Source organism: Furipterus horrens, unplaced genomic scaffold (assembly GCF_987537825.1).
Source record: "Furipterus horrens unplaced genomic scaffold, mFurHor1.1.pri manual_scaffold_17, whole genome shotgun sequence".
Lineage (NCBI taxonomy): Eukaryota > Metazoa > Chordata > Mammalia > Chiroptera > Furipteridae > Furipterus > Furipterus horrens.
The window spans coordinates 57,593,199-57,619,574 of NW_028327187.1; the positions used below are offsets into that span (position 1 = coordinate 57,593,199).

At 41.2% G+C, this 26,376-nt stretch overlaps 1 protein-coding gene across 1 annotated transcript; it reads left to right on the forward strand.

Moving 5' to 3' along the window:
• The first annotated feature begins 17,275 nt into the window (after window positions 1–17,275).
• Window positions 17,276–25,585, forward strand: NXF3 (nuclear RNA export factor 3). Its single transcript, XM_090264068.1, is given in 18 exon segments — window positions 17,276–17,298; window positions 18,690–18,860; window positions 19,081–19,231; window positions 19,839–19,922; window positions 20,011–20,115; window positions 20,241–20,348; window positions 20,541–20,650; window positions 22,329–22,365; window positions 22,719–22,787; window positions 22,873–22,928; window positions 23,045–23,152; window positions 23,280–23,332; window positions 23,438–23,549; window positions 23,616–23,680; window positions 24,239–24,311; window positions 24,828–25,010; window positions 25,368–25,428; window positions 25,532–25,585. Coding segments are annotated over 18 exon segments (1,623 nt in total).
• Window positions 25,586–26,376: the final 791 nt, after the last annotated feature.

The window sequence follows — 26,376 nt, forward strand, 5'->3', positions numbered from 1 at the left end:
CCTATGTAGCCATTACATTAGAAATCAGAAAGTGTGATGCCTCCAGCTTTGTTCTTTCCCAGATTGATTTGGTCATTTGGGGTATTTTGTGGTTCCATATGAATTTTAGGATTTTTTTCTAGTTCCGTGAAAAATGCCATTGGTGTTTGATAGGGATTGCATTGAATCTATAAATGGTTTTTGGTAGTATGGATATTTTTTTTAATTATTTATTTGTTTTTAGAGAGAGGGGAAGGGAAGGAAAAAGAGAGGGAGATAAACATCAATGTGTGGTTGCCTCTTGCGTGGCCCTAACTGGGGACCTGGCTTGCAACCCAGCCATGTACCCTGATTGGAAATAAAACCAGAGACCCTTTGGTTTGAGGCCAGCACTCAATCCACTGAGCCACACCAGCCAGGGCAGTAGTATGGATATTCTAGCAATATTCTTCCCACTTACAAACATGGGATATCTTTCCATTTTTTTGTCTTCTTCTTCAGTTTATTTCATCAGTGTCTTGTAGTTTTCAATGTATAGATCTTTCACCTTCTTGGTTAAATTTATTCATAAATATTTAATGGTTTTTGATGCTACTGTAAATGAGATTGTTTTCTTTCTATCTTTTTCAGACCATTTGTTTTAGTAAATAGAAATACAACTGAAAAACAAAACGCATCTGTCAAAATGAGGCAGGCAACTTTAGAAATACCGGTAACACAACTCACCAGGCAGCAGATAGAGAACCTGACAGATGAACAGATAAGAAACCTGTCAGAGGCTCAGTTCTGGGCCATTGTTATCAGGTGGCTTACAGAATTCACAAAAGAGCAGGAAAAAGATATGAAAGAAGCGAAAAACTTTCATAACGAAAGGAACAAAACCGCATACGAGATAGAAAGAAAGGAAATAAAATCCAGAGTTCATTTCAACAAACTGGAATATGGAGAAGGAACAAGCAGTCAACCAATGCAGAGAGAGGAAATGGGAAGCAACAACGAAAGGATCAGAAACCTCTGGGACAGCTATAAAAGGCCCAACATAAGAATCATTGGTTTGCCAGAGAATGAGGAAGATGAACTAGAACTTGAAAAATTGAGTGAAAATATAATAAAGGAGAACTTCCCAGACTTGGGAAAGGGAATAGACCTGCAGGTTCAGGAAGCGAGGAGAGTTCCCAAGAGACTGGACCCAGGGAGAACCACTCCAAGACACATTATAATCAAAATGTCAAAAATTAAAGATAAAGAGAGAATCTTAAAAGCAGCAAGAGAGAAGAAAAGAATTATGTACAAAGGGGTCCCAATTAGACTATCAGCTGACTTCTCAAGGGAAACCCTACAGGCAAGAAGAGACTGGCAAGAAATATTCAAAGTAATGAAAATCCAAAACCTACAACCACGAATACTCTATCCAGCGAAATTCTCATTCAGAATAGAAGGACAGAGAAAGTGTTTCCAGGACAAAATAAAACTGAAAGAGTTCATTAGATCCAAACCACTGTTATATGAGATGTTAAAGGGACTGGTTTAAAAAAAAAACAGAAGCTAGGGAGATGAAACAAAGGCAAACTAAATAGGCAACGAGAGGGAAAGAGGAACTGTGGGTACGGGAAGCATATTGGGGGGAGGTCAACAGGGAGGGGGAGTGGGGAAAGGGAGGGAGATGATATAGGAATTGGGGATCAAGGTAGGAGGGAATGGAATAGACGGAGAGAGGTTGGGAGGAACTGTATGCACAACTAATGGACATAATCTAAAAGGGGGGGACAACTGGAGGGAGGGGGGCCACCGGGTGGAGGGGAGCAGAGGGAAGGGAAATTGGCACAAATGTAATAATTTAATCAATAAAACACATTAAATCATTTAAAAAAAAAAAAAGAAATACAACTGATTTCTGCATGTTGAATTTGTATCCTGCAATTTTCCTGTATTCATTGGGATCTTGCTTTTAAAAAATCTCATTATATCATGGTCACAGAGTGACTTTATCTGATGTTAGTGCTCTAGGTGATGTGTTATATTCAACAGCAGAACAACACAATCCAGCTGTAAGCACCAAACAATTCATGATGAAGAATGATTGCATGAAAAGCAAGGAAAATTTGAGAGACTGTGCATACTCTCAATGAGAGAGACAGAGATTGCTTGTATAGAAAAATCCAGGTGTAAATGGAACCAATGAAAACAGACCTGTTATAAAAAAATAAAGGCTCTACATAATTTTGCTCATCTGGGTGCATGTTGAGCTAATCTGGGCACTAATGTACTAGAAGACAGTAATAGAAACATGGCTCAAGTCCAGGTCTGCCTGACTCCCATGCACAGGTCCTTAACCAATGAGATTTGGAGCTCTCTTGTTTTTTTTTTTATGTATATTTTATTGATTATGTTGTTACAGTAGTTCCAATTTTTTCCCCTTTGCTCCCCTCTGCCCAGTACCCACCTTCCCTCCAGCAATCCCACCCCCCTTAGTTCATGTCCATTGATGATGCATATAAGTTCTTTGGCTTCATCCTTTCCTGTATTATTCTTAACATCCCCTTGTCTATTTTGTACCAACCGATTATGCTTCTTAGTCCCTGCACCATTTCCTCATTTCTCCCCCTCTCCCATCCCAGCTGAAAACCCTCCAAATGATCTCCATACCTATGATTCTGCTCCTATTCTGGTTTGCTTAGTTGGATTTTATTTTTACTTTTTAGATTCAGTTGTTGATAGTGGTGAGTTTGTTGTCATTTTAGTGTTCATAGTTTTGATCTTCTTTTTCTTAAGTAAGTCCTTTGACGTTTCATATAATAATGGCTTGGGGATGATGACCTCCTTTAGCTTTACCTTGTCTGGGAAGCACTTCATCTGCCCTTCCATTCCAAACGATAGCTTTGCTGGATAGAGTAACCTTGGCTTTTCATCACATCATCACATTGAATACTGCTTGCCAGTCCCTTCCTGCTTGCAAAGTGTCCTCCAAGAAATCAGCTGATAGTCCTATAGGCACACCCCTGTAGGCAACTCTCTACCTCTCTCTTGCTGCCCCCATGACTCTCTCTTAATTTTTGACTTTGGCATCTCAATCATGATGCATCCTGGTGTGGTCCCTCTGGGTCCAGCTTGCCCGGGACCCTCCATACTTCCCAGACCTGTATGTCTATGTCCTTCACAAAATTTGGGAAGTTTTTCTCAGTTTTTTCAATTCTTGCTTTCTAATTCTGTACTGGTTGACTATCTTTTTCTTCCTTATGTTCCAAATCATTTATTTGAACCCCAGTTTTCTTCCCTTCACCATTGGTTTTGTGTGGATTTTCCTTCATTTCACTTAGCATGCCCTTCACTTCTCTTATGCATTTGCTGTACTCAAGCATATCTTTCAAGCCTGTGAGCATCTTTATCACCAGTGTTTCAAATGCTGCATCTGTTAGGTTGTCTATCTCCTCATCTGTTGTCTATCTCCTCATCTGTTAGGTTGGCTATCTCCTCATCACTTAGTTCTTCCACTGGAACCTTGATCTGTCCCCCCTTTTGGGCCATACTTTCTCCATCTCTTCATTCTGATAGGTTCCTGTGTTTGTTTGCCTCCATGTCCCAGGTAGAGCTGTCACTCCTGCTACATTGTAAGGGGCAGAGCCTTAGGGATTTGTCAGTACAAGGCAACCTGTTTCACCACGTTGTGACGCTGGATGCGGGGGAAGAGTATGAGAAGGAACAATGCTGCTTGCCCAGCATTCGCCCCTTTTCCAGGCACTTCTCCCACTCCGCACTAGACTGGTGCCCCTCTAGCTGCTGCCCTGGCTGTTGTTCCCAGAGAGGGTGGGTCTGTGGACATTCAAGGACCGTAGGGGCCCTTTAAACAAGCAGACTGTGCTGAGACAAGCAGTTTCTGCCTCCACCCCAACCCCCACTGGTCTGCACAGTCAGAAGCAATGAGATTTGATTTTCCCTGGTGCTGGGACCATGAGCTGCGAGGTCTGGTGGGAAGCTGGGAACATTCCCCAGGTGTCCCTCCTGACTTTTTAAAACGTGTGACTGCACTTTCTACTGGCCTGCCACTGCTGTCACCACTGCTGCCACCACCACACTGTGTCTTCTCTGCCCCGGCTCCACCCCTCCTACCTGTCTGGATGAGTATTTCTTCTTTATATCTTTGTTTGCTGGACTTACATGTAGTTTGATTTTCTGGGACTTCTGGTTGTTTCTAGTTTTGAGGTAGTTGTATTCCTTCTTAGCTGTGGAGGGAGATGCAGCATGTTTGTCTATGCCTCCATCTTGGCTGGAAGTCTGGAGCGATCCTGTTTTTAAAGATGAGGCCAGCATAAGGGGAAGAACTCAACTCAACCTGTGGCCCATTTTCATGTAGTAAAGTGAGACAAGCATATCCCAAATCTGGCAGCCAGGTAAGACTGAGGACCAGGTTCAGGTAAGTGAGACATGGCTGTTTATGCTTGTGCACTATTACATACACCTGGGATTTCTATGGGGGCTAGCTTATCATGTTACCTGATGCACATAAAAGACAATATTATGACATCAGCTTTTGAGAAAAGAGAAAAGCTGGCAAGGAGACAGGAAGCAAGGTTCAAATCTGTCTTCGTGATCTAGGGTTTTGGGTGGGATTTTAAGGTATTTCAGGATCTTCCTGAACAATGGGCACTTTGCTTCTGAAGGAGTTCCAGCATTCAGGTTCTGGTCATGTATTAGTCCTTTGGTTCCATGAAGGGAGCAGTTAAGGGTTCACAAATATTACTCATAAATTTTAGTTCTGGGTCTTGTTAGAAACAGGATAGTACCAATTTGAGCTGGTTCTGCAGTTACAGTGTTTGAAAACATTTTCTTCTCGTCTTCAGTTTAGTGTTCAATATACTCTATAATGTGCACACCATACTTTCACCATAGAAAGTCAATTTCCCTTCCATTGTGAATATTAACTGCTGCACTTTATACTAACATCCTTTACTCCTACCTCCTGCCAAATCATTTCTCTTCACAACTCCTAAAAATGGATTACCTCAATAAGGAGGCAAGAATTGTCCCCCCCCCCTTTTTTTTTGATAGTGTGAAGGATGGTACTTAAACTGGGTTTTGGTGCAACAGATACAAGGGTTGTGTTCAAAGCATCCATGAGTGTGAGTAAAGGCATCTTAATTTTGACCTCAATTTTTATAGTTTGCATTTCCTATTAACAAATATATTATAATGTAGATTTAAATTATAAGGCTTTAAAATGAAACTCTTTACTTTTGAGAAAGTAGTTTTTTTGAGAAACACATATTTATGCCATCTTTTGCTAATGATATTCTTCTTTTGGAAATATGTTAACTTATTCCACACTTGTTAATTTATTTTCATTGAGAAATAAATATAGATTTCCATATTTCCTTCTCTGTTAGAAGCAATATTTGAGTGATATGGCTTAAAGCAGGAGAAATAAAAACATGGTTATCCCCAATTTTTACAGTGAATTGAAATTATATTTTAAATAGTTTTCAGGTATCAGGAAGGGAACTCAAAGAGTTAACTATGTTTGTCAGTGTTTTTGCCATATCCCTCCCATCCTTTAATGTATTTTCCACACTGTCTAAACTGAGTACAAATTCCTTTTATGGTCATATACAAAGCCTTTAAAAGTATATCCAATAATTAAGGCAAAGCAGAGTGAAGCAGTAGGAATAGTAAAGGCTTTGGGTTCAGATGACCTGGGTTCTGGGCTGGGCTCAGCCATTGAGTAGGAGCATGACATGTGGTAGTGATAGACATTGAGGTACTGAGCCAGGTTCCTCCTTCAGTGGGGGAGGATTCTCTTCCCTGTAGGGTACTTGTCAGGATTTATTGAAATCACAAGGCAGTAAAGGTCACACATGTATTTTAGCCTCGGCCATGCCTAGAATCTAAGGCTCAATTTTCCCATCTGTAAGAAGGAATCGCCATGTGGACTTTGTAGTTGTATCAAAGGGATTAAATATTATTATACAGATTAAAAGATAAGTCAGTATCATATTATATACACAGTTAAAGAGAATATAATAAATAATGATATCTCATTGGAGGGGTAATGAAAAATTTTGCTTCCTTCTTTAGTTTTTCTACTATTCTCCAAATTCATTTAAATATTTGAAATATATTTAAGAGTATTCCAAACAGCAAATTATTTTAAAATTTTCAAATTTACACTTCTACCTTTGGAAGTCTTATTATGTCTCTACCATGCAAAACTATGTCTGCTAAAAATCACAAACTGTTATATGGTACTCTCACAGGGTCTATTAGAGAAGAAAACACCAATCCACAGCCTCCACAGCTTTTCTGAAGTACATGGCCTAGTTGTTGTCTGTGGCACAACTCTGATGTTCCATTGCTGAACTGACCTGTGTCCCAGGTTTCCCCCACAAAAGTGGAAGCGGAGAATCTGAGGCAAAGCCTCAGATAAGATATTTGAATAGTTCAGAGTCTTCAGTCCATTATGTGAAGCTATAGCCTGTAAGAAATTTTGAGCTCACAATCTGGTTCCTTTCACGTGAAAACTGTACCTGGAGATAATAAAGATGGTGAACTTACTAGATGCTTAATGGTAAGCAAAACAGTAAGGTGTGTCTGAGACTTCTCACAAGAAGTGAATTCAAGGTGAGATCTGAGGCGAAGGAGGCAGTAGCTAGCAGAAGAGGAAAGGATGGAGACTGGCCAGAGATTACAGGAAAGAAATACCTCATAACATGGTTCATTCCTTGGTAAATCCAGTGTGGAAATCCTGTACCCAGGAGTTTGGCATGCTGGAACAATCTTTGTAAAACATAACAGGACAATTGTAGAAAGTTCCTGAGCCCCTTCTGTCCTCTATACTCCTACCTCAAACCTATAATACCCACCAGGCTTCTTAAGAGGAGTTTACGATGTTATTACTATGATTTCTATCTGTAAAACTATAGAGATGAAGAAAATAGTTAGGTGAAGTAATTTAAGCATAAACTTATTTTACATATTCTTTCACCACTGTCAATACAAAATAACTTTTAATAGATTTTTCTTTCCTTTTCCCAAATATTTTTCACTGGGAAAAACTCAGAAATTGGAGATCAATGCCATCTAATGAACACATCTAGAATGGGAACATGGACATCACTTAGCAGGAAGCCTTGGAAGGAGGAAAGGAACAAGGTTCCCACAGGGGCAAATCTCTGGAAGATTTTGTGGCAAAGGAAGCATTAAGGGTGAGTCAGAGCCCACATACATTAAATCTAGTGGCAACTGATGTCACCCCAATAAATTCAATAAGGAAGGATAAAAAAGAACTTTTCTTCAACTCCCCTCTTTTGACTATGATAAGAAACCTAAACGTGTGTGACAGAGAGACAAAAATAATGTGAAAATACATAGATACAGCTATATACAGCTATGCTACATACAAACTTATTATTTTTGTAATGGAATTCCCAACCAAGTACATACTATAATGTTATAAAATTTTACATTAGTTTTTTCCTGATTTCTAAATTTCAAAAGCTAACGTAGTGCTTATATTAATTTAATAGAGAAAATATTTTGGTATATATCTTTTAATCTCACAACATAACAAGATATACATCCTTGGTAATTTACAGCCCCCAGATATATTTTTCTGTGTACAGTATTATATAAGTAAGTTTACATGAGAATTTATATTCTTCCAAGTATTGATCAAAATATGTATATACTGTTATTCATATGTTTTATATATATATATATGTTTATGTATATAGATAGGTATATATAAATACACATGCACACATATATAATTGTTTTTGTACTTGCTTAATCTTTATATATTAGCGATGCATCATTCTTTTTTTTTCCAGTTCTACCTCCATTATTTATTAGCTGTAAATATTTGAGTAATTATTTATCCTGTCTAAACCTTAGTTTTCTTTTTTTAAGTATATTTTATTGATTATATTGTTACAATAGTTCCAATTTTTTCCCCTTTGCTCCCCTCCACCCAGCACCCCCCTTCCCCAACAATCCCCTCTGAAAGTCCATGCCCATGGGTCGTACATACAAGCTCTCCTGCCTCACCCTTTCATATATTCTTCTTCTTCTTTTTTAAAAATAATTAATTAATTAGTTAAATATTTTAACAATAAAAAATAACAATCCCTCCCTCTCAGACTTAAGACCCTTTACAATCTTATAAAGGACAATGGACGAAGGTCTCGAGCTCCTCTAGCTGCTTCAAGCTGGACATGGTCGTCGTCCTACCTACCCGTGGGTCCAGAAATCCCTAATAAGAGTAGGGGTGTGGAGGGGAGGGTGGCCTTCCCACAAGGGGAAGGATCGTGCAGACTCCAGGTTGGTTGGCTGTCTCTGGACAACGGCATGCTTGGTTTAACAGGCTGGCATCCTTGTTGTATTCTGGGGGCAACAGGGTTAAAGGACATCATTCAATCCATAACCACTAGATGACAAAAGACAGGTATTAAGTTTTCAATGTCCCACATTAGGGAAAATAAGGGCTTCTTTGGAGGAAGGTATGCCAGGTACATCTCACCTGTCCAAGACCCTTTTGCCCATTATACTTAGTTTGGACTGAGGGAAATATTTTAGGTTTCCCCCCTCTCAGGCCTCTGGGCTCTTTCTGTCCAAGCCATTAGGATAGAAAAGAGAAACCAGTTTTAAAGTGAAGCCCACAGACCACCCCATGCTTCACCAACCCAGCCACTTAGTTCAGCCAAACCATTGAGTCTCAGGAGGCAGCAATGCAGACAGGATTAAGTGAGGCCTATACGTACAGACAATCACTCAGGTAATGAGATCGTAGGCTTATGCCCTTTGAAAACAGAAAACACATGTTAATTTATGTCACATAACCCACATACAAGTCTCTAAATCTGTAGGACTGTCTTATCGGAAAGATCCAGTTGCAAGGCATTTGACATTCTTCTTGCCTGTAAATTAAACATCTTTGATAATGCCACAGACATAGTTTAACTTTCAAATGAAAACAAATTTTAAATGAAAAGAAACTTTAAAGACGGTTAGTTGCACTACTTTATAGTCTACCACTGGGCATTGTGATCTTCTTTGAATCATGATTTTTCTCCCTAAGATTACCCTCCTTGTCATTAAAGGGACTGCATTAAGTCCATTTTTAATTTATCCTGTTCATTTGCATAAACACAACAAGAGCAGAAAATGATCACTTATGATCTTTAGTTCTGCTTTGCTGGAACTTACGCAGGAACATTTAGGGTGACCTTCAGTCTCCCCTTCAAGGCACAGAAGCAAATCCACATACCTGGCATTCAGCCTTGCCTGTAAGCTCCTGTCTTTTCCAGGTCCTCCTGGTTTTCCATTGTGCCTTAAGGTCCCTTCTAGCCATCTTTCAGGAAAAAAACCTTTGTTCCTTCCCTGGAAAGATTGCTATGGACCGCTCATCCATCCAAGGTACCAGGCCTTTTATCTCGTGGACTTTTATTACCTTTGAAAGTCAGTCCCAGTTGCTCAGGGCTTTTTGGTAACAACCAAAGCCCAAGCATGTCTCCTTTAGGCATGACATTCCATTCAAAGTCTTAGTTAAAAGAGAAAAAAAAAAAACCTCTATTAACAACTGGTCTTATTAGTTTTATGCAAAGAAAGTTAGGTCATTACTTACTTCTTTAGAATGCCAAACTCTGGAGGGATCAGATAGAGAGAAAAATATACAGTGTGAAGGAAAATGCTTGTCCTTCTAATATTCACTGAACTTGCATTTCTATTCTTTATATTTTTATTTTTCGCCCCACTAAAAAATTTTCTGTTTGTTTGTTTTTCCATTACAGTTGTCTCACTTTTTTCCCCCTCTTGCTTCCCTGCACCCTGCCCCCCCTTCTTCCACATTCAGTCTCCACCCAGTTGTCCATGTCCATGGGTCATTTATACATTTTCTTTGACTAGACCCTTCCCCTTCTTACCCCTTCTCTCCCTCCCATCTCCCCCTTTGTTACTGTTAGTTTATTCCTTGTTTACATACCTCTGGTTCAATTTTGCTCATTTGTTTGTGTTGTTCACTAGTTTCCTGTAACAGGTGATTGCATAAGGTAATTTTCTTTTTTTGCCTGGCTTATTTCGCTAAGCATAATTCTCTCTAGTTCCAATCATGTTGTTGCAAATGGTAGAAGTTCCTTCTTTCTTTCAGTACTTATTCATTGTCATTTTCCCCCTTTGTACTCATGTTCCTCTCTGTCTCTCTCTGTTTCTTCATCTTCTTAAAGCAGACCCTTTAGTATCTCTTGCAATGCTGGTTTGGTGGAGATGTATTCTTTTAGCCTTCTTTTGTCTTGGAAACTCATTATTTCACCTTCCATTTTGAATGAGAGCCTTGCTGGGTAGAGTATTCTTGGTTGTAGGCCTTTGTTTTTCATTGCTTGGAATATTTTTTGCCATTCCCTTCTGGCTTGTAGTGTTTCTGCTCAGAAATCTGATGATAACCTTATTGGAGCTCCCTTGTATGTTATTAGTTGTTTCTCTCTTGCTGCTTTTAGGATTCTCTCTTTGTCTTTGAATGTTGGCATTTTAATTATGATGTGTCTTGAAGTGGGCCAGTTGGGGTTCATCTTCATTGGGACCTTCTGTGCTTCCTGGACTTGCATGATTCTTTCTCTCCTCATGTTAGGGAAGTTTTCTGTCATTAGTTTTTCAAAGAGGTTTTCTATTCCTTGCTCTTCTTCTTCTCCTTCTGGAATTCCTATGATACGGATATTATTACGTTTCATGTTGTTCTGCAGCTGTCTTAGAGCCTCTTCAGTCTTGTTCAGTCTTTTTTCATTTTGTTGCACTGTCTGTGAGTTTTTGTCTACATTGTCCTCCAGCTCGCTGATCCGATCTTCTGCTTCCTCTAGCCTGTTTTTAATTCCTTCTACTGTGTTCTTCAATTCAGAGATCGTATTCTTCATTTCCTCCTGGCTCTTATTGATAGCTTCCATGTCCTTTTTGATGCTGGTATAATTCTCAGTAAGTTCCTTATAGTTCTTCTGGAGTTCACTGTAGTTTTTCTGGAGTTCTTTGTAGTTTCCGCTGAGCTCATTGAGCTTCTCCATAATCCATGCTTTCAATTCCATATCTGATAGTTGGCTCCCCTCTATTTCATTTAGTACTCTTTCTGGGGACTCTGCCTTTCCTTTCGATGGGGGGTTGTTTCCCTGCCTCCCCATTTTTGTGACTCCTATTGTTTGTTGGTGCTTCTTAGAATGATCTGCACTTCCTGGATCTGCCCCTGGTGGCGTCAGATCCTGTACCAGTCTGGGCCTAGGCAGCCTGTTGGAGACTTCCAGGGATCTACTGCCTTTGTCTGGCTTCTTTAGTTGTTAATCTATTCAATCTGTGGTCAGCCATCAGGCTTAATAACTGAGGGCGGCAGAGATTAATTCCTGCAGGCGGGGCATTTGCTTCCCCTCAGGCTGATGCCACTTGGCCAGGAATGGTCTGCCTGCAGTGTGGGGATGAGTCAGCACTGGGACCTGGCCAGCTGCTTCCCCAGCTCTCCCCTCAAAGCCACCACACCAAACTCTCCCCAAGCATTTCCAGTCCTCTCTGTCTTCCCTCTGCTTGTGCCCAGGGTAAGTGGGGGCAGAATATTTTCATATGTGATCTGCTTAAGAGCTCTTTTTCTCCAGCTGTTTCTCTCCGGCTAGCAAGAAACCCTGTGGCTTTTTGCTTTTCTCAGCTGGATACTATTTTACTTTCCACTCTGTTGCTGTAAGCTGGGAAGCTCAGCTGGGGGTTTAGACCCTGCCCTTCTCAGGGGGAATCCCCGGCTGCTGAGCTGCTTCTCAGTCCCTTCAGCTGCTACCCGTGTGAGCCCAGCCAGCCCTTCCGGGTCTCCGCACTCCCTACCAGTCACGTTGTGATGTAGCGACTTTTTCTGTCTCTCCGTGGTTATAAGACTTCTCTCCAGCTGGTGTTCGGTTGGTTATTCCAGATGATTTCTCCAAAATTACATTGTAAATCCATACTAGTTCTAGGAGGAAGTTAGTGTAGCTTCCACTTACTCCTCTGCCGTCTTGTTTCGCGATGCATCATTCTTAATCAAATTATTTTAATAGACTTTTAATTAAACTTTCACTAATCAGATTTATTTATATACCAGAATGTTACGCATTTGCCTATGAAGTATGCTCCAAGTATTTTTCAATAATTCACATTTTTTATATGCGACCTTTTTGTTTGAGATAGACATTTTTTTAACCTCCCTTTAAATTCTCCAGTTAAGTTTATAACATTATTAAAAGCTTTCTTGTGTCACATATCTTTCTTTTAGAAAGGAGTCATTTATTTAAAAAAAACAAAACAGACCTCATCAGGATTTGAAGACAAAGAGAGAAATACACCAATCTGACTGCTTCACACTGCCAGAAATGTGACATGTACCACTTGTGAGCTCTATCCACTGCACCTTCAAGCAACAGGAGCCACCACACGTAAGTTTATTACACAAGTCAAGACAGAGGTAGGTCACCTGCTTACTGGAGAAACCAGGACACAGGCTCTTTCCCAAACTCTGCTGTCAGGTATGCAGGCCAATTCCAGTTGTCTCTCTGCCTCTGAACAATGGGAAATTTCTTATCAGGCTAAGGCCACTTAGACAAAGGCAAGCAGACATTACTCACACTAGTTACCACAAGAGTGCTGGCTCCCCAACAAAGACCACAGCACACAGTTGGTCAGATTCTAAGGGGACAGATCAGCTTGCTCTTTCCACGATTCCTGGAATGTAGGGTGCATGTCAGAGAAGAACTTGACATTCGTCCCCCATACTCAGTTATCACGTATCTTGTTTTGAATTCCCTTGGTGTCCACATCACACTGAGACGGTACTTAAACAACTCTCTTCCCCATGTCTTGTTCTTGAAGGTGATGGTGAAGATGGAACTGAAATCCAATCCCTTAGATCTGGAGGCCTAGATATAGGGCCACATGGATTAAACTGCCCTGGAGGTGATGTGTGGACTCAGGCAGAAGCAGAGGAAAAGTAACTTCCATAAATGGAAGGAAATAAACATTTACAGAATTATCTTTTGACAGATACATTTTACATGGTACCTCTTATAAGAAAACAAGTATTCAGTTATTCTTCCCATTATTCAAAAATATAAAATTAGATCTAAAGTTTATTTTTTCCATTATGCCTGAAGCCTTCAATATTTTGAATTTAGAAATCCAAGTAGGCGAGTATTTGATGAAATTCTATGTACTTCTCGTTTTTCCTGCCATAGCTGTATTTTTTTCATATAAGAAATCCATGAAAAATAAAGCAATGTCTGTACTTTCAAAAGAAAAACATTAAAGTTTGAAAATCTCGGGGTGGGTTGGGTGGGGGAGAGAAATTGGGGGAAAAGGGGACAACTGTAATTGAAAAACCAAAATAAAAAAAATATAAAAAAAAAAGTTTGAAAATCTGGTAGTAAATATTTGCAGACACTATTACAGAATTTGAGCTAATGTGTGAGATCATGAAGGGTTGTTTTTAGTTAGTAAAGAAAGGGAAAAAGATAACAACAAATGCTTCACCTGAAAAGCAAAAAGCTTCTCTAATAAACATCTGGAAAGATGCCAAACTGCATTTGATAAGGGAGGCAAGAACATACAATGGAATAAAGATTGTCTCTTCCATAAATGGTGTTGGAAAAATGAACAGATACATGCAAAAAACTGAAACTAGACCACCTTCTTACACCGTACACAAGAATAAACTCAAAGTGGATAAAAGAATTCAATGTAAGTCATGAAACCATAAAAATTCTAGGAGAAAACATAGGCAGTAAAATTTTAGACATTTCTCATAACAATATTTTTACAGATATATCTTCTTGGGCAAGGAAAATAAACAAACAAACGAGACTACATAAAACTAAAAAGCTTTTGCACAGCAAAAGAAACCATCAACTAAATGAAAAGGCAACCCACTACATGGGAGAACATATTGGTAAGGGATTAATTTCCAAAATATATAAGGAACATATACAGCTCAAGACCAAGAAGACAAAAAATCCCATTTAAAAATGGACAAAGGACCTGCATAGACACTTCTCCAAAGAGGACATACAGATGGCCCATAGATATTTGAAAAGATGTTCAATGTCACTAATCATGAGAGAGATGCAAATTAAAACCACAATGAATTATCACCTCACACCTGTCAGAATAGCTATCATCGATAAATCAGCTAAAAACAAGTGCTGGCAAGGATGTGGAGAAAGAGGAACTCTTGTTCACAGTTGGTGGGAATGCAGACTGGTGCAGCCACTGTGGAAAGCAGTATGGAGTTTCCTCAAAAATTAAAAATGGAACTGCCTTATGATGCAGCGATTCCACTTCTGGAAATTTTCTTTATAAAACCCAAAACAGCAATCAGAAAGAATATATGCACCCATACACTCGTTGCAGTCCTATTTACAGTAGCAAAGACCTGGAAACAGCCCAAGTGCCCATTAGTAAATGAGTGGATAGAAAAGCTGTGGTACATTTACGCAGTGGAATACTACTTTTGTTGTAAACAAAGAAGAAACTCTTACCTTTTGTGACATCATGGGTGGACCTGGAAATTATTATACTAAATGAAATAAGCCAGTCAGAGAAAAAAATATCATGTGATCTCACTTTTTAGCAAACTCTAACAAAATAATTTAACAAACAAAATAAAAACATAGGTATAGATACATAAAACAGACTGAGAGCTGTCAGAGGGAAGGAGCTTGGAGGGCTGGGCGAAGAAGGTGAAGGGATTAAGTTAAATATATATGAATGACACATAGATATGGACAATGACATAATGATAGCCGGGGGGAAATGGGGATAGGGGAGATAGAAGTGGGCAAAGAGGGGATAAATTGGGATGGAAAGAGACTTGATTTTGAGTGGTGAGTGTATGATGCAGTGTGCAGATTATGATTTATTGAGTTATACCTTTGAAACCTGTATGGATTTATTAACTAATGTCATCACAATACATTCAATTAAAATAAATGAAAGTCTGGAAATGTAGTAATAGGTGAAAAAATTTATTTTCTGAAACTAATTTATGTGACTGAAAATTTTAAAAAATGTATTTATGCCTACACAAATATTTTAAGGTAGGTATACACATTACCCTAAGAGAAACACGTCTGTAAAATGTGCACCACTCTATTTACATTGGATATCTTGGATAGCTGTGAGTAACCATGAGGGGACCATATAGTCAGAAGGTGCAGAATGATTTCACTTTCTAAGCATACATTTTTAATGTGACAGAGTAGTTCACATATATTTATCATGCTATAGAATGTTCATGATACTGTTTTATAAAAAAATAAACAATTTCAACTTTTGACTAGACAGTTTATCTGTGTATGTGTGTGTGTGTTTCTATCTTACAGTTCCCTTACCCTATATGATTAGTTTAGTGTGCAGATTTTTCTTCACCTCAGTGGCTAGACTTTCTCTCTCAGGGTACAGAGATCCAGGAAGGTATTGTGAATGAGGAGTAGAAAATTAAAGAAAGTAGTAGATAATTCCATAAAGTTCTCACTAATGCATGACTTCCATAGCTACAATTCTAGCTCTGACCACTGAAAGGAATCTACCTACACTGAGTACTTTTTGCTTTTTTTCAAGGCAAGGACATGATTTGTTTTTTCTGCTCTCATTCCAGTGACTCACAAAACTCTGCTATTTCCTTCATATTTTTCAGGTCCTGTTTTTGTTTGTTGGTGGTGGGTTTTGTTTTTTTTTTTTTTTTTTTTTTGTATTATATTTCTGGGATGGGCTTGAGTGAATTCCAGCCATGGACTATGTTGAGAACACTTTGTTACATTGCCCTAATTTAAGAAAATCCCACGTATTGCAGCAAGCTATGCTTGGAGAGGTCACCCTTATTGCATGGAGCTCAATTCCAGTCTCTGGTTTTACAGTTAATATCTGAATGCCTACAGATAAGCTCAAGCAGCACATTAAGCCTCAGCAACCTTGGAAATCTGGTGATTCTGGTATCAGAGTCCTCTTGTGAAGAATACGTGAAAGAACAGATGCAATGTAGCAAGTACAGAGCCTGGGCCAATAGCTGGCACTCAAAGTTCTCTGGGTTAGCAGAATGTGGGAACACAGTGTAGTGCAGCTAGCACAAAACCTGGCATTCAGAGTTCCCTGTGATTAGATACAAGTACCTTGGTCCCAGGCTTCCTGACTCCAGTTGACCTCCTCTGTAGGGATGGTTCAATTGAAAACAGTTCCCGGGGTATTAGGCTGCTAACAAGCTTAGTGGTCAGTAAGAACAGGAAGTTAAGTATCTTCTGGCCCCCAGAGATTTCTTCTCTATGCCTTTAAAAAAAGGGACTTCCTGTAAAGATGCCATCTTGTTCATCTGGCCCTGATGAAGTTGTTTGGGACCAGTTCTTGTCTTCCTTGGTTTTCAAACATCCAGCTCCAGACTCCATATATTCTCCTCATAAATACCCTGTGAGGTCATTGGTGACAGATCATTACCTTCAGGCCATACCAGAGGTAAGTTAGTCGGCATAATGTCTTTGCCTCAGATCCTCACTGGGCTGGAGAGGTTCTGGTCCCCTTCCTACCCCAACCTATGGGACACATAGAGTACCTCCATTTTGGAACGGGGTGGCAATGGCCCAAGATATTTTCCCTGCTCTTGAGGAAATGGGCCAGGTGAACCCTGGCATACCTATCCTGGTTTCACATTGAAAACCTCCTCTCCTATGGATATGGCTGAGATAAATTTTTTCTTTCCCTTCTTGAGGGGAAGGATCTGAATCATGTGGTCCTCTTAGGCCCAGTGTTTGGAGAATGGGAAGGGTCACCTAAGTTGGGGAGATTTGGTGTAAATTAACATCTTTTAGATTCATACTGGAGGTGGGGAGGGGCAGAGAACCCACCACTACTTTTGGATCTTACATCAGCTATTCATGGTAGATTGTATACCTCATAGCAGTTTATTGAGGCTTGCTTTATGGCCCAGCATTTGACCTGTCCTGGAATGTTCCCTGTGTGGTTGTTCTGTGCATTGTTTTATGTTACTTTGTTAATTCACTTAATTAACATTTTAAAATCTTCTTCATGTAGCTGAATTTTTGTCTGCCATTTTATGTGTCAGTCAGTGGGTTGTGTTAAAATCTCCCACCGTGATCATGCATTTGTCTATTTCTCCATTTACTTCTATTAGTTTTTGCTTTACATGCTTTGTCTCTATAGTAAGACATGCATGTAAATTTAGAATTTTGTGTTAATATCTTCTTATTGCATTGAACCTGTTGTAATAAAAAAATTTCACTCTTTTTTGAAAAAGTGTGCCTTTTCCTTTACTAATATGGTTGTACCAGCTCTCAAAAGGTTAGTGTGTAAATAATATACATTTTGCCAAATTATTCATTCAGATTTTCTAGATCATTAAATTTTGCATGTATACCTTTAAAGGAGCATTTGACAGAATGTTTCTAAAATCAATTCTGATAATATTTGTTTTTCTATTCGGAGTATTTAGTCTGAAACTATTAATGTAAATATAAATATAAATTGATTTATATATACCATATTACTGTACATTTACTTTTGCCTGTCCTAAGTCACTTTCTTCTATTTTCATTTGAAATGATTAATGTAATTAACTATTAAATTGTTCCCTCATTTGGCTACATACTTAGACATTATATTTCCATTTTTGTAGTGTTCACTCTTAAGATTACAATGTACTTTGCCTTTTCACAGTCAAATACAAAATAGTCCCTTAGAGCTCCTCACATAATGAAGGAACCCTGGAACACTTTAACTCAATTTACTGCCTCCCAATTTACTGTCATGCATTTTAATTCTACATATATTTAACCCCCCAGAATAAATGATTGCCACCATGCTATACAGTCAGTATTCATTTAGATTTGCCTGCACCGTCACAAACGTCATCAGACTTTCTTTCCTGAATCTATGTGCCTCCATCTGGGATCATATTTCTTCTGCCTAAAGAAGAATCTTTAATATTTATTCTAGTCTGAGTCTTCTGGTCACAAATGTTACAAGTTATTGTTATGTTAACATCATTACAAAATGTGTGTCTTTTCTTTAAGAATGTTTTTTCCTTAAAGCATACTTTTTCTCCTGTTAATATTGTTAAACTGACTTGATATCTTGTTGCTTTGGGAACCTTCACAACCAAGATCTCTTCAAATACCACTTCTGCACTGTTTCCTCTCCTTCTTACTGGGGCTCAAATTAAACATAGGTAAGATATATTCACTACATTTTTAATTCTCATCCCTCATCTTTTGGTATTTTCTGTATTATGTCTCTCCAGATGTTATTCTGGATGTTTTCACCAGACTTCTCTTTCATTTATATGATTGCTCTTTCAGGCAGGAACTCACCTTTGACTGTTGAACCAATAACACCAAACTTTTAGGGTATATTTTACTATCTCTGTAGAGCTGAGGAGAGAAGTGAGAGTTAGAGATAATAAACAACTGTCCCAGGTCATCTAGCCTGTAAGGGTCATATCAGGGACTAACATCGCAAATCAAACTCAACACCTAAACCCATTTCTCTGTGCTTTTCTTCTTGGCTGTGAATATTCCCGATCTCTCATCTCCAAGAACATGGAACCACAGTGAAGTCTTGTGATGTATTTCATTTTAGATTGTAAAAATCAGTAATTTATCTTTGTTTGCCATGATATCTCCCTAGAACTTTTTCTGGTATTGGGACCATTGATGTGTTGTTCTTAATTTCAGGGCACAATACCAAGATAACACCATACATAGAAGATCAGGCTGGGGTATGTACCAAAGGAGATATATCAATTTGTCTGAACAAGCCAGTTCTGGCATTCATCCTTCATCCCACCAGCAACAAGATGGAAATCCCACAACAAGTGATGCTCATGTGGACACCCGAGTAAGATAGTAAGTGGCCAGTTGGCATGGCTGAAATGTACCTGCCAGTGGAATATATAACCTTGTAGTTAAACATGTCATTCTTCTCTCCAACCTGGAAGAATGAGGAATGATAGGATCATATTAATGCTTGAGAAAACTATTTTAGCCTTGGTATCAGTAAAACAAATGTGTATAGAAGACTTTCTGAGCATATATGGACTACTTCTTTCTCTCCACTTCCCCACAGCACACCCTATGCCATTCCACGTTACCATCAGAGAGCCTATTTTCAGAAAAGGAACCAAACCCACGCTAACATAGAGAGAGAACAAAATCCTCCGGAGACAAAAATGGAGATGAGGCAGGATGAGACCTCAGAAATTTGGTTCAAGATCATTGTGAGTGTCCTGGAAAAGTTGACCTAATATGTAGAAAGTGAACAGAGGGAGTTATGTTGGACTCATGTAGAGATACTAGGCACCTTTCTGGGGCAGAAGAGCTGGTAATGTGTCTTTTTATTACTAAGAGTTAACATCCTAGGTCATCTAAGGGCATACTCAGAGAAGCAATATAAAGGGAACATTTTGCAAGGAGAATGAGACAGGTAGTCTAAGAGCAAAAGAGGAAACTACTGCCAAGGAGATGGAGCGACTCCACACTGGAAGGCACAGCTTGGCCCAAGCTGAGTATAGAAAGACATTGAGTCTTGGGTCCTTATGAGAGGTGCAGGCCAGATCTGCCTTAGGTGGGGTCTCTTGGAACTTTATAAAAGGAAATACATGTTAAACATCTTAAGTTGATTATTTGAAGAAAACTATTTGAATGGAAAAAAATGGTATTTAGGAAACCCATACCTGGTACAAAAGTTAGTAGTAATAGATATTGTCTTATCTTAAACAATTATTTTAAAGGCCAAAAGGGAGATCTGAAAGGAAAGCATGATTGGACTTTATCTTACTCGTAGGTTCCATTATATCACTCTCTTGTGTTTTCTTTGGCTCCTAGATTCCATTTGGCATAAAATATGATGAGAACAGGCTGCTGAGTTTAATTCAGAAGCAATGCAGCATCCCCTTCACTCCAGTTGAAGTAAGAGAAGACAGTGAGATGGATGAGAAGAAACAGGGCAGATAAGCAGTAGTTCTGATCTCATAATCTGTTTCTCTGCTCCTTATAGTTTCACTATGAGAAAATGAAGGCTCACTTCTTTGTTGAGAATGCCAACATTGCTTTTGCACTGAAGAATGTCAGTGGCAAGACTCGAGATGAGGATAATGAGATGGTATGTTTCAAGTGTCATGGCCATGGTTCCCTAGGGGCAAGAGGGCAGGACAGGGCCAAGGTCTTGCTTGATACCAAGGCTCAGATTTCCTGGTGCTTACCCTGCCCCCCTGGTGTTCTCTACAGATATCTATCTTTATCAGCCCTTCTGATGCACCCCCATCTGTGCAGAAGTAGCTTAAGTCAGAAAAGGAGAAGCAGATAAAGGGAATGCAGACTCAAGACCAGTTGTGTGTCCACATTCAGACCCACCTCTTCTTCCCCCACCTATTGCCCCCCTTCACCACCTCAGACCCAGAGCCACTGAACTCCATGGAGTAATGACAAGGGGAAGTGAAGTGGATTTGTTAGAAAAAGAAGGGACTGGGGTACAAGTCATCTTGGTTCTTTTTCTCGGGTCCATATAGTTCCTCCCCATAATCACAGGTGCGGTCAGCAGGGGAATTGGACCAGGACAAAGAGTTGGAGCCAGAAGAGATGTGTGCAAACAGAAACCCCCTATGCACCACCTTACCAGATAATTCAACCAACATAAGGTTAGTTGTACCCTGTTTCACCACCTGTGAGCCTGAGCTACCCTTGATAGTGCCTGTTAGCTGGAGGCAACAAAGAGTTTTGGGAAGACCACAGGCCTTTCCTCTCTTTTCTGTGTCCCTCATCTGTGCTTAGAGGTATATTTTTCTTCCTATGACCTGCTCACCTGTTTGCCTGGTCTGAGGTCTGTTTCCCAATTCTCTGCATCTAGCCCTCTCATGCATGCCCTCCTAACAACATGCTCTAGGAAACAAGGTATCCCCTTTTCAACAGTACCAGGTATGGCCGGCCTTGAGTCAGATACTGGCTCTCTGGACTGAAAAGGATCTTCCAGCCTAGGTCCTTCAGCCCAGAGCCAGCTAAGACAGGACATCCTACTCCAATATGAGATGAGGCATATCCCCTGCCCTGAGACGAAACTGCTTGTTCTTGCTCCAAAAGGTTGTCCCCTCCAATCCCAGGCTATGATGGGGGCATCCTCAACTCATGCTGAGGGCCAAGGCCCTAGGTGGCTGCCATGATGACAGCCATTCCTTTGGATCAATGCCACAAGTTGGGTTCTCCTTGGGAGAATACAGGGTTCCCCTAGTCAGGGTCAGAAGTGAGCCAGTGTCAGTGAGCAGAGGGCCTTCTGAGGCAGCACTGGAAGGCAGAGAGCAGAGGTGGCTGAGGAGATAGAAGGACAGTCCTTTCAGGGGCACTGCCACTCCCTCCACATATCACATCACCTGCCTGGTCCTTCAGAAGAGCCCTGAGTACCCAGACATAGGTAGGATTCCTCAGGTGAGGAAGCAACGAAGACCAGCACAGGTGCACTAGGGCAATGAGGAGAGAAGGCAGTGATCATAAGAGGGGGTCACAGACTCCCAACCCCATGCTGAGCTGGGGCCTGGCTTTTACTCTTCCTTGGACAGTCCCCCCAACTCCCCCTCCAGCTGCTGCATTTCCGTGACCAGCTCATGCAGAGCTCCCATATGTGACAAAGTTTTAACCTGCATACAATGGGTCCTCAGCCCTTTAGGTGCATTATTTCCATTCCTACCTCAGGTCCCAGGGCCAGCCAAGGGCAGATGAAGAAAAGGACTGCTTCATGAGCGCCATGTACCTTTTTACTCTCTTCGCTGACCCCCGCCTCCAGTGAAGAGCATCTTTCCCTTTCTTTCGCTTTGCTTTCTCTTTCTCCCTTTGTCTCTAAACCACTGTGTCTCCCCAATCTCCCCTCCTATCTCACTCTCTGTCTTCTTCTGCCTCCTTTTTCCTTCCTGCCTCCTGATCCCTCCCCCAGTGAGGTAGCAGAACCCCAGGTTCCCACCCCATTCCCTCTTTCTCTGGAGCCTTCACTGGGTATCAGGAGGAAAAAAGAGAAGCAGGGATGGGGAAGAAGCCCTGGAGTCTGGGATCAACAAGAAGCTTTTTCTGGCACTGGAGAATGGAGTCAGGGCACCTAGGTGGAAGCTACCCAGCAGGGTGAAGAGGAAGAGGGGGGAGAGCAGGAAGGAAGATGAGCGCTCTTTATATGGGTCAATTCATGAGGAAGATTCCCAGCCCCTGAAAGGCTGGCATACTGGAGTATAGGTAGGACATGCTGGGCTGCATGTCTGGTGTAGGTGTGGTTGCTCCAATGAGGCAGGTCTGCTCTGCATATCCTCTTACGTTTCTGTTTTGTCTTAATTTTGGCAGCTCCATCCTGGAACTGTTCCCCAAGTTATTGTGCCTGGTAAGTGTATCCCTCCATCACTGACTCATCTGAGTGGCAATGACACCTCCCACAACCTGCTATGAACCCCTTTAGATATGGCCCAAGTTATATTTTTGGATCTGACCCTTCATCTTCATTGGTGGGTTGACCCATGTGGGAACCTGTCAAAGGCTCTGGACTGTCTTCACACAAGTTCTCCACATGCTCCAAAGCCTCTGTGTTGAAAATACAAATGTAGTCCTGCCCATGGAATTTCCAGGGCTCTTTTACTCCTGACCTCTGACCCTTACCCTCTCCTGGGTCAATCCTTTTCTTGATCATTCAGCACCACCTGCTGGTTTGCAAGGCTGACTTCCTTTTCCCTTCCTCAGGATGGCCATGAGCCACCCCCACAAACTAATTTGGGGATTGAAGCACACAAGAAGTTACCAACCTGCAGGGTGAGGAGGGGGAATATAGCAGGGTTTTAGGTGGTGAATGAGGATATGGTATCAGCTGTGGTCCTGAGGACTATTTTGATTTCAGGGAAGCTTCTTTGGATCTGATGCGCTGAAGAGTCTAGTGCTGCAATTTCTGCAGCAGTAAGTAGCCCTGGGACCACCAGAGATGGGGAGGGTTGAAACTGCTGACTTGGACTCTCATGTCTCCTTTGGGGCCCAGGTAACACGGGCAGCCTCTCCCCTTTCCTCCTTCACAGGTATTACATGATTTATGACTCTGGAGACCGACACTATCTTCTTGGTGCCTACCATGATGGGGCCTGCTTCTCCCTGACCATTCTCTTCAACCCTGATGATCCAGACCCGTGAGTATCACAGCTCAGATTTTGCCTCTCAGACATGTGGCTCCCCAGCAGACACAGGCCTGCTCATGGGAATACCCACACTGGCCGGACCACCACAATCCTGCTCCTCTCTTTCTCCTACAATCAGGTTCTTTGAGTACTTCAAGGATAACAGGAATATGAAGAACCTCAAGGACCACAGTGCGTGTGGGATGTGCAAGATTGGGCAGGGAAAGGGGGCGTGAAGGGGTCAGTCATAGGGTCCAGGGTGTGACAACCCTGACGTTTGCTGTTGTTCCCCCACAGATCTGTGCTTTCACCTGCTGAAACACACAAATCATAACATTGTGTGCTCACTCTGTGTGTTGCCCAAAACTCAGCATGACCTCACTTCCTTTGTGGTAGACATGTGGTTCCAGTCGCTTCCTTCTTCAGGTTGGCCCAGAAGGACGCAGGTGGGTGGGAGGTGTAGACAGTGACAGAGCACATGCACTCTTCTCTTTCAGGAAAGCCTTATCTGCTTCTGTGTCAACGGGGTGTTTAAAGAAGGTAAGTGTGTGTAGTCCCTTCTCCAGATGCCCCACTTGTGCCTCCTGCTGGCTGGGATCTCTCTCAGAACTCTCCCAACTTCCTGGATCCCTCCCCCTTTTTCCTATTTCCTCTGTGTTCTCCTGCCTCCACTCTGCCTCCGACCCATCTTGGTCTGATCTGCATCCATGCCTGTCAGCCCCGCACAGCTGGGGTGTTAGGAACCCAGGCGTGTGGTTTGATGGCTGTCATACCAGATCCTTACTCTGAGAACTTGGGCTGGTTATATGTAACTCTCATCATCCTGTTTTTGCAAAATGGGGCTAATAATACCTACCTCTTGTGTAGCTTCAACATATGAATCAAATGAACTTGTGAAGTGTTTGTCCCAGGACACAGCAGAGTGCATGTCAGTGGGGACACACTGCTCCTATTGCTGCCCTGCCCATTCCTGACACCCTGGCTCCTAGTGAACAGTTGTCCCCTTGGACATGTATGGAGTCTGACCCTGACTGGGCAACACAGGGTGAGCGTGTGAAACATTGTGACTCTAAGGGGATATTGTCGTTATTGTTGAAGTGGAAGGAAGGTCTCAGGGTTCTGTGCGTGCCTTCACTCAGACCTTCATCGCTACCCCCACCAGCAATTCCAGGTGAGTGCTGTGCTCTGGGTGGGAGTAGGCAGCCCAGCCTGGGCTCAGGGGTGTGGGAATGTGGCAGTGAGGGTCCTTGGGGTTTTCTCGGTGTTGTGGAAAGCCAACAGGTAGATCCAAGGAACAGTCCAGCATTGGGGTTAAGAGTGTGGACTCTGGAGTTAGAACACTGAGTTCTCTTTATGATCCCAATGCTTTATATTTATACCTTGGAGAAATCATGTGAACTCTGTGTCTTTCTCAGAAAACAAGGGTTAGACTGTCCTCTCCCTTGGGGTATTTTACAGACTAAATACAGTGGGGTTAATCCTACAAACCTAGTGAGGCTGGTAGAAAATGTATCCAAGTGTTGTGCCTGTGAGAGGTCAGAGGTACTAAGCAAGGGACTCCGCGGGTCAACTATAGTCAGTCTATGGAAGGAACCTGATTTCTGTATGGCAATAGAAGCAGGATCATTGTTAAGGGTGTGTGGCATTGTAAATCTGTCAGTTGTCTGAGTGCCCATTTTTCCTCTAGTTTGTGCATCATGAATGATGAACTATTTGTGAGGGACACCACCCCCAATGATGCTCAGAGTGTACATTCCATACAAGTGCCTACACCCACCTCCAGCTCTATGCCCACCCTCTCCCAGGAGCAGCAGGAAATGGTGCAGGTTTTCTCCATCCAGTCTGGGATGAGCCTCCAATGGTCTCAGAAGTGAGTGATTGGTGTGCATGGGGATAGGAGGGAATCGGGAAAAGTTGAAGAGTGAATAATAGGAACTTGCAGGTAATTTGTTTTTGTTTTCATTGTTTATTTCACCCATCACCTTGAACATTTCTTTCTCATTACATATAAGCTACACAGTTGTTTTGAACAGGTATGCATTCTTTTATTGACACATTTGAGTTTCAGGAATTTTTCCAATACACATTGTGCCACAGGGCTTATTTCACTGCATATGTCACAGTAGGTGTGAAGACATGTTAATGTCACACAGGTTATGAAACTGCAGTGTGTGGTAAGTCTCCATTTTGGTCCTATTAGTTGTATTCTGCCCTTCCTCTACCCCAGGTGTCTTCATAACAACTGCTGGGACTATACTACAGCTGCAAAAGTGCTTGCTCTGCCCAAGGTGAGTTCTAGGAATTCAGGCCAAGTGAGCAGAAGCTGGATAACATGGGGCTGAGACTGAGGGCAGTACTAATCTCCCAAATTTCTCACTTTACTTTCTCCAGGCCGAGTACAAGATGCCAGAGGAGGCCCTCCCACAGGCTGATCCGCAATCCTGAGAGCAGTCTCAACAAGAATCCTTTCGGTGTTGTCATCTTCATTTTCACCATCTTTGTTGTGTCTCTCCACCAGTCTTAGTATATCCCTGTTATTGAGCTAGGAGGTCTGCTTGAAGCTGTAAAGTCAATGCTTAAATAACACTTATCCACCCAAAGGGCTGGTTGTTCTGTGTATTTGTCTCTCCTAGGAACACTAATTCTTTCCATAATAAAGAATGATTTTGCATGTTATGTCGCATCCCTGCAAAAATCTATTCAAGATAAAAATCCATTCACTGGTCTACTGAGGAGGAAAGGAAAGTCAGAGATGGTCAATGAGTACCTAGGGAACAGTGGTAGAGACTCCAATTCTGGACCTCCCGAAAGCTTAGGCTGTGTGTGTTCCATATGGCTGTATGGCTTCTGAGGTGGGAATATTCTGTTAGCCTGGTAAATCTGTGGAAGTGGTCTGTGCCCCTAGTGTATCAGTCCAATATTTTTTGGCAGAGAGCAATATTACTATCTTGGCCATACAAATATATTCAAATTTAAAAACAATCCATTTTGCCAAAAAAAAAAAAAAAGAAAAAAGAAAAGAAAAGAAAAGAAAAAACAAAAACCCAACAATAAAGAGCACATGAAAACCTAAGAAGAAAAAATGACCTCATTTTTTGGTGACATTGGAGTACTATCCTTGACCTAAGGCAGAAGATAAAGGAAAAGGAAGTAGTCTAGGTGAGAGTAATTTACTAGAAAGTGAGACATCATATATAAAGGCTTCTAAACTTTTTGAAAGGGAGAGGAATTACAGC